Source organism: Sinocyclocheilus grahami, unplaced genomic scaffold (genome assembly GCF_001515645.1).
Source record: "Sinocyclocheilus grahami isolate Dianchi unplaced genomic scaffold, SAMN03320097.WGS_v1.1 scaffold580.1, whole genome shotgun sequence".
NCBI classification, from domain to species: domain Eukaryota; kingdom Metazoa; phylum Chordata; class Actinopteri; order Cypriniformes; family Cyprinidae; genus Sinocyclocheilus; species Sinocyclocheilus grahami.
This window is the reverse complement of record NW_015505759.1, coordinates 419,577-428,927: the sequence shown is the minus strand read 5'-3', so window position 1 is coordinate 428,927 and position 9,351 is coordinate 419,577. Positions and strand designations below refer to the sequence as shown.

At 35.9% G+C, this 9,351-nt stretch overlaps 1 protein-coding gene across 1 annotated transcript in view; it reads left to right on the top strand.

Annotated features, from left to right (window-relative positions):
- trpc3 (transient receptor potential cation channel, subfamily C, member 3) overlaps positions 1–9,351 on the top strand; it is a 54,176-nt gene that overhangs the window by 44,330 nt on the left and 495 nt on the right. Inside the window, exons 11-14 of the mRNA XM_016240067.1 lie at positions 1,634–1,829; positions 5,731–5,940; positions 8,821–8,904; positions 9,028–9,103. Of these exons, the coding sequence (XP_016095553.1) occupies positions 1,634–1,829; positions 5,731–5,940; positions 8,821–8,904; positions 9,028–9,103 (566 nt within the window). The remainder of the gene's footprint in view (positions 1–1,633; positions 1,830–5,730; positions 5,941–8,820; positions 8,905–9,027; positions 9,104–9,351) is intronic.

The window sequence follows — 9,351 nt, the reverse complement described above, 5'->3', positions numbered from 1 at the left end:
TAGTATGGGTCATAAAAAGAAACTGTCGTCGCAAGTTCCGTCGTTACCAATAGAGTTCAATGGAACTAACAACCAGACCAAAACGCACACCAGGTTAGGTTCACAGTGTATGTGTGTGTGTGTGTGTGTGTTCACTGCTGTGTGTGTGCACTTTGGATGGGTTAAATGCACTAATTCCAATGAATTAGTATGGGTCACAAAAAGAAACTATCGTCGCAAGTTCCGTCGTAACCAATAGAGTTCAATGGAACTAACAACCACACCAAAACACACACCAGGTTAGGTTCACAGTGTAAGTAACCATAGTAACCATCTGAGTATAATTTACCTCTCTTTTAGAAACGTGCTTGACTTATCCTGCTTTCTTGGGTTTGACAAACCTCCCATTCTGAAATGGAAAACCACTGGTCTAGAGCACCTGTTGATTTTACTTAAAAGTGGTGTATGTTCTGAAGTGATGGAGTGTTATGCCCTTGGCTAATGTAATATGACCACTTTATTGTTTATTGCTTACTGTAATTGTTCTGATGTGCATTCAAAGGCAAAATAAACAGACCATATGTTTACACTCACATCAACCATAATTATAAGCAAGTTTGAAACATCAAGCTGAAAGTGTAAAACTGCTAAAATGTGTTAATTGAATTGAAGCCTAATTGAAATAAAGCTAAAATAAAGTAGAAAGATTTAATTCACACACACACATATATATAATATATATATATATTTTTTTTAACTATATATATATATGTTTGCACTGGCTACCAATAGCTGCGCGCATAAAATTCAATGCATTAATGTTTGCATATAAAACCAATACTGGCTCTGCACCCCTTTACCTAAATTCATTACTTCAGACTTATGTGCCCTCTAGAAGCTTGCGTTCTGCAAGTGAACATCGCTTTATTGTGCCATCCCAAAGAAGCACAAAATCACTTTCTCTGACTTTTAAATGAAATGTTCCTCCTGGTGGAATGATCTGCCCAACTCAATCCTAGCAGCCAAGTCCTTAGCCATCTTCAAGAATCAGCTAAAAACACATCTCTTCCATCTTTATTTGACCCTCTAACGCTAGCACTCTCTATTCTAATTCTATTCTTTATAAAAATAAAAATAAAAACTTGCCCCTATTAGACTTGCACTCTATTTATTTACTAACTGCTTGTTTTCTTTAAAAAAAAACTTGCATTCTATCTATTTGTTTTCTTTTTATTTATTATACAATTATAATTCTGACTTCTGACTTCTGATTAACAAAAGCAAAAAAAGGCCTCTAACACTAGCTTGCTCTATTCTTTTTCTATTCTATCTGTTTTCTTTTTATTTATTATATGATTTTAAAAAAACCTTGCTATGTGTACTGCGTTAAGCTAACTGAGACTTGTTATAGCACTTGCTTATCATTGCTCTTTTGTTGATTTTGATTGCTTCCGTTGTCCTCATTTGTAAGTCGCTTTGGATAAAAGTGTCTGCTAAATGTCTAAATGTAATGTAAATGTAATATATATATATATTTATAATAAAATCGTCAAAGGATATACATAAGAAAATAACTAAAACAAAAATGTAAAATGGGTTACGGACACTTCACATTGACCTTAAACACTCTCTTCCCTTTTGTCTGTGTTCACAGGGTTGAGGAAAGCTTTAAAACTCTCTTTTGGTCCATATTCGGCCTGTCTGAGGTGTCTTCTGTGGTGTTGAAATATGATCATAAATTTATCGAAAACATCGGCTACGTGCTGTACGGGATCTACAATGTTACCATGGTGGTGGTTCTGCTCAACATGCTTATTGCCATGATAAACAGCTCATACCAGGAAATAGAGGTGAGTGATTTTCAAATGCAGTATCTACAGTATGCTGCGTCCCAATGAGCCTACTTATACTACGCCCTTCTTCAATCTTTTGGTGAAGCAAAAGTACACACTTTTGAGTGTGTAGTAGAAGAGTTGGCAAGCTTTGGGGCATACTATCATGTCATAAAATTGCGTCTGTAATGGACCGCTCTGTCGCACAGTTACACGCACCCTGTCACTGTAAAATGGCCTGTCCATCATCTTATCACAGTTTATATCCCCCACATTTCATTTAATTTAACTTCCTACCGTATTGGAGAGAAAAGAAGTAGCATATTGATCCGCCAGCCGTGGGTCTTTATGCAGAGAATTCTGCTCATATTTTCTGCATAATGATGCATTTAAAAGTTAAAGGTGGGGTAAGCGATTTCTTGTAGCCAATGTTGACATTTGAAATCACCAAAACAAACACGCCCCTACCCCAAAAGGGTCTCGCCCCTATTTTGATAGCTCTGCCCCACACATATACGTACACAACCCAGGCAATGATTAGTTCTGTGAAACAAAGTAAAACCAATGTTACACCGTGTCTACACTGAATGCGAGTGGCTCGGCGCGACAAAATTTTAGCAAATGGCTGCAATATAACAAAGAGTGAAAAATTTAAGGGGGTCTGAATACTTTCCGTACCCACTGTATATATATACATATCTTTGGTCTACACTGGATGCGGCGCGGCACGACACGACAAATCCCCGACAGAAAACTGCTGCTGCATTCTATTCATGACGTATTGACACAAATTTCAAATGATTTTTAATAGGTCGCGTCCAGTGTACTAGACAGACTTTAGCTGTTGTGGAGCAGACACAGTGTTACTCACCTATCAAGAAGAAACAAAGCAACCTCGGCCTTCCTCTCCTTGAGTTCTCTCCAGCACTAGAAAGCTGATCCGATATTTACACGGGTCCTACTTCTTGCCTCATTGCCTTAAGCCTTCTTTTGTTCCACAGATGTCTTCCTCTTTTGTTTTTTATCCGCCATCTCTATCTTTCTGTCGCTCGGCTCGATAATGTCCGTCCTGTGCACTGAACGCTCTCTCCTCCACATCATGAGTAGACACGCCCCTTATTGCTGATTGGCTACAAGTTTGTTTTGCTAGTCAGCCAAATCATCTTTCTAAAGCGTTTTTGAAAAATCGCTTACCCCACCTTTAATGGCCAAATGGATGTTTATAAAAGTTCACATTGTTGTTGTAGATGAAATATAACACAGATAACATCAAATAAACCTTTTTAACAGGCTAAATGTTAATTATTAGTAACTCAACCCCATTTATTTAAAACCTCTCTACTTAACCGTCTGTCGCGCACATCCACCATGAAGGGAACGTCTCGGGTTACTTATGTAACCATGGTTCCCTGAGTAGGGAACGAGACACTGCGTCCTCTAGGTTTCTTGCCATGCTGCGGACGCAAGCTTCAGACGAAGAAGTGAATGATGTGTAGCTCCCGGCACCGATTTATACTGTAGTCGCACCGGTAGTGACGTCATGGCTGTCGCCGGCCAACGAGTTGGTGTTTTTTCAATGTATGCTTCAGATACGAGTCACGACGAGGCGTTCCCCATAGCGACCCCTAGAGGACGCAGTGTCTCGTTCCCTACTCAGGGAACCATGGTTACATAAGTAACCCGAGACGTTTTTAATGCTTTTTTCCGTGTTTGTAGTTATGAACCGAATCCTTCACCAAAGCGCAATAGATTGTGTGCAATATTAGCCATTAGAGTGTGCACGGATCATAATCAAGATTTTAAAAGCTATGATTGAGAGGTGAATACTTAAGAAGCAAACTACCATACAAAAGAGGGTTTTTGCCTCAGTGTGGTAGGAGAACCATTTTTGGTACCCCCAAGAACTTTTCAGTAAACCGTTCTTAAAAGAACCATTTTTCTTAGTTTAAAGAACTTTTTTAATAATCTAAAGAACCCTTTTCCACTATAAAGAACCTTTTGTGGAATGGAAAGATTCAATGGATGTTAAAGGTTCAATAATGAACCTTTATTTTTAAGACTAAATTCATGTTACAGATCGTTAAAGGAATAGTTCACCTAAAAGATATCCGTACTCCAGTCCATCAGTTAATTTCTTGTGAAGTGACAAGCTGTGTGTTTGTAAGAAACAAACCCATCATTAAGACATTTGTAAAGGGATAGTTCTCCCAAAAATAAAAATTTGCTCTTAATTTACTCGCCCTCAAGCCATCCAAGATGTAGGGGACTTTTTTTTTTCTTGAGTAGAACAGTTAAGACATTTTTGAGATGAAGCCATGGTCTTTTCAGAATCATAAAATGCAAGTCAGCGGCTGCCTGTCTTTGAGAATAAAGCATATCAAGGAACACAAAATTAATACTCGTGGCTCCTGACGACTTATTGAGGTCTTATGAAGCAAAACGATCGATCTGTGCAAGAAACTGAACATTACTTTTGTCCATAATATTGCTTCCTCCTGTAAAAAAGTCGTCTCATCTGAATCATGAGAGAAATATGCACAGAACAAGCACCGTTTACAAGCAAAAATAGTCCAAATCAGTTCTATTCAGAAAGACTCAGAATGAAGATGAACATTTGCATGGTATTTATTCCGTAAAGTATTAACAGATGGTAGTGAGTTACAATAATTCATGTATAGTTGTATAGAAAAGTTATTTGGCGTAGACCCTGTCCTTAGTCCTAATCATGGGGATGCAGATTCGGCGGATCCTGCCTGAAGATGAAGGCAGGGGCGGAGCCTACCCCCATGGATGGACAGGGCCAACCTGGTGGTGGTGGGGAGGATGGAGGGAAACGTCATGAAAGAGTTAATTCAAAAATTAAAGAGTTCAGTGCTTATATACTCCAGGTGTCAAGCAGTGATTGGCCAGACCTATTAATATGAATGAATGACGTGTCATTATAGTCTTTCTAACAGGACTTGCGCGTACAGCTTCATTTCTAATCGATTATGTCAGTGGATTTTAATGTGAGAGACAACAGGGGATGGATGTTTTCAATGGAGGAAGAGTTATTATAGATTATGTACTCATATTTTGTCCAGAAGCAACAGTTTCCACTTCACAAGGATACCTTTTGGACTATTGTAATGTTTTTATCAGCTGTTTGGACTCTCATTCTGACGGCACCCATTCACTGCAGAGGATCCATTGGTAAGCAAGTAATGTAATGCTACAGTTCTCCAAATTTGTTGATAAAGAAACAAACTCATCTACATTTTTTAAATTTTCATATTTGGGTGAACTATTCCTTTAAAGGCTTCTTTGGCAAAAATACGTCTGGAATCAGATCAGACTTGTCCACTGTGTTTCCAATAATCCCCTGGGAGAAAATGATGTCTGAAGCTTTTAATGCTGCTGTTAAAATGACTGTAATCTTTCAGAAGGACTCTTAGAGCCTTTGAGGACCACAGACGGGGTCTGTGAGAAATTATTATTGTGCAAATGGCCCATACTTCAGATTTCTGGAGAAGAGGCATTTAGCATCTATCGCTGACCGAAAATGTAATTCTTATACAACACTAAACCTCAGTTTAACCCTTGCCATGCTGTGCTGAAAATCGTTTACCTAATTCAGTTTTCCCAGTCAAAAATGACTGGCATTTTAAAATTTCTCATTATGCTATATTATCAAACTTATTTATAGGCCAGTCATTTTTGAATGGGAACAAAAATGCCAGAACAAAATCGGTACGTTTTAGTCCAATGTGATAACATTAAGTAGCATTTTTATGGAAAAAGAAGATTGTCTCTGGGTCAAAATGACCATAACACAACATAAGTGTTCATCTTTATTCCTAGTCATATCAAAGCCTCAGCCTCTTATGGTATGATGATTTCTAATAGTTCTGTATAGGATCTAACAGTCTGTTTCTCGCAGGATGATGCAGATGTGGAGTGGAAGTTTGCTCGGTCTAAACTCTGGCTCTCATATTTTGACAACGGCAAGACTCTCCCGCCTCCATTCAGCATCGTCCCCAGTCCGAAGTCCTTCTATCTGTGTATCAAGAGACTGATCAACCTGCTCCGGTGTCGCCGGCGCCGCCTAAAAAAAGACGTGGAGCTGGGCATGGACAACTCGAAGTCCAGGGTATGTGTCTGCTGTTGTTTATTGTTTGTATGTGCTGATCTGTGTGTCAGAGTTGCACAAAATACTGAATTTAAGGCATTTTTCAGTTCATGAATGTGAATTTGAATTGAATTGAATTGAATTGGCCAAAACTCACAGAAAGTTGAATTGGAATTTAAATTGAATGACAAGAAGAGGAATGTTTTGATATGGAATTATATAAAAATATATGTATGTGTGTGTGTGTGTGTGTGTGTGTGTGTGTGTGTGTGTGTTAAATGAATATGGTTATATTTAATCCCAGTCAATCCCTAGTTAGTAGATATTTTTTAAATGAATTTATAAAACTAATGATAATGGTTTGTTTGAATTTACATTTTCATAATACAATTATATAATTTCATATAGTTTTTAACTAATTTTTCATTTTAATCTTCAAATAGTAGATATGTATACAATCAGTATAATTATATATATATATTATATATATATTACAGTATGTATTAAATCATACACATATTATATAATATACAATGATACATTAAAATACACAAAATAGAATTATATGTTTGTCTAAAAATTATTTCTTTTTTATAGCTGCCATTTTAAATATGATTATCAATATGAACTAATGATTTTGGAAATACCCTATATGTTGTGTATAATAACATATTTGGTATTTAAGGTAAGTCATACTGAAAAATGAAATTATAAAAAAAGTCTTCTAATAGACTTCCTTTTAATTCTATTTTAATTCCACTTTTTTATTTTAATTATAATTCTGCATTCTTGAATTGCTATTGCAATTAAAATTCATGGTTTGAATTTTTATTTAAAAGACATTTTCAATTACATCCATAACCTTAGTGTGTGTGTGTGTGAGAGAGAGAGAGAGAGAGAGAGAGAGAGAGAAAGCTCTTGAATGATGCATGATATCTTTCCTCCTCCAGTTCCCTCTCTCTGAAACCTGTAGCCTGACACAGTGCACCTTCCATTCAGATTTTAAAGAATGAAGCACCTCTCCTCCCATCCACCCTGCTCTCGGTGTGATAATTCACTCAACACCATTCATTTTCTGCCTCCATTCTCAATAAAACTGTTCTTTTTTCCAGTGAAAATAAGCCACAATGATCTATCTGTCCAATAAAGACCAGATAATACCTCCCTATGTAATTAACTTATCGACATTTCCCAAGCCAAACCGCTTTTTAGCGTTTCCACAAAAAAAGACAGATAGAGGCGGGAGATAGTTTTGTCCTTATTAGCCTGCAGAGAGAATCGATGCTGTTTCAGTGCAGAATAGAGGGGAGCAAACTCTGATGAAGAGGTGAGAGATGATCATTGCTTCCTCAGGGCAAATGTCACTTCATCTCCTGTATGAGCCTGAGCACATGTCCACAAAACCACGAGAGTAACCGCATTATTCATGATTCATCGTGGCAGAGGCCTCGGTCTAATTCACTCTGATCAGGCCAGCGTCTCCCGTGGGCTGCGTAATTGAAAAACTGACAAAAACATGTGTAGAGCCCCATCTACAAGACACGGAAGAGAGGGGCTCATCTGGTGGTTGCCAGCATGGCTGCTGTTTTCAGATGTTGAATCATCTCGTGAGCATCAGGGAACATTCACTCATGCACAGAGACTTTGTAGCTGCTATGAGTTCAGTTATAATCGCATCAGATTGTAGTTAGTGTTTTTCAAACATCTACCACAGGCTGTTGTTTGAACCTGTCTTTACAGTAAGAACTGTTGAATTGCACTTTAGTTTACACAATGTACTGTATTAATATGAAGGAACTTTCATATTCCTTAATATAGATTTTTTTTACAGGTGTTTAACATGTGTTTTGAATTTTACACTTCAGTTTTACTGTTAACAGAAATGTGTGTTACTGGATAATTTACTAAATTTAAGGGGGTCTGAATACTTTCCGTACCCACTGTATATATATATATTCTTTTTTTCAGTTTCAGTTTATTTTCATTTAGTTTTAGTAATTTCATTTTATGCTTTTGACGTTTTTGTTCATTGTTGTTTTTTCAATATTTCTTTATAGCTTTATTGTAGAATACTATAATATTCTGTATAGGTTTTTAATATATCTTTATATTTCTGTTTTAGTAGTTTTAGAAGTTCAGCTTAAACTAAATTAAGAAATTTTCCTTGGCAATTTTCCAGATATTACTGCAGTTTTTCTCTTAATTATATATATTTTATTTTATTTCAGTTTTATTTCAATTACTGAAAACAGTTTTTCATGGTTTTAGTTCACACTAACAACAATGCTGAGAAAGTCTTTATTGATTTCAGTGGTTTGTTACGCCCTCTGGTGGCCAAAAGTTAAAGATAATTTTATTTTACATTGAATTTCTTCTGAAATTGTATCAATTTCTGAATGTGTACTTACACACTTAAAACTGCAGTTAGATACATTTGAATCTGCCAGCACTGTTTATGTCATTAGTGTCTTTATTCAATTGTTTTTGGTTTATTGCTTGTGATTTATTTTTCTTCATTATTTTATTATTAACTGTTAACTTAATTATTTGAATTATTACTTAATTGGAAAAATAAGACTACATGCATTTGCTTCTTTAGTTTATATTAAATGTATATAAAAATATTTAATATTGCTAGAGAATGGATGGATAGATATGTTTAATAATAAGATTATAAATTAATGTTAATATTAAAAATATTAAACACACAAAATAAATAAATATTAAGTAAATATAAGTATTTAATAGCATATTGGGTCTTATTGTTGTATTGAAATTGAAATCAGAATTGTGTAATTTCACTGGTTTTGATCTCAACTGCTGAAATCAGTTAATCAGTTGTTGAAACCCCTGTGACGTCATCACTCTTTACCAATAATCAATATTTCTCAATGCTTACAGCTGAACCTCTTCACCCAGTCGAGCATGAGGATGCCGGACTCTCACAGCTTCAACAGCATCCTAAATCAACCCACACGCTATCAGGCAAGGCCAGCATCATCTCTCTCTCTCTCTCTCTCTCTCTTTCACTCAGATGATGAATCATCACTGCAGATTTCACCCTTATCGATTTCTCTGATTTTCACTTTGTCTGATTCCCTCACACAGCAAATTATGAAGCGTCTCATCAAACGCTATGTACTGAAAGCACAAGTGGACAAAGAAAATGATGAAGTGAATGAAGGTGAAGTGTGATTCACAATGAGATTCTTGATTATATAACTGATAAAAACAATAAATGGGAACATTTGCCATAAAACCAACCAATTGGATATTAAAAAAGGATGATTCTGTGATAAAGCTAATATGATTAAGATGTTATTGAAAGAAAAATAAATAAATATAAAGATAAAAAATATTATATTTTGCTTACAGTATATGAAGCCTATTAAAGCCTTTTTTTATTATTTACATGACAATTATGCATCCCCC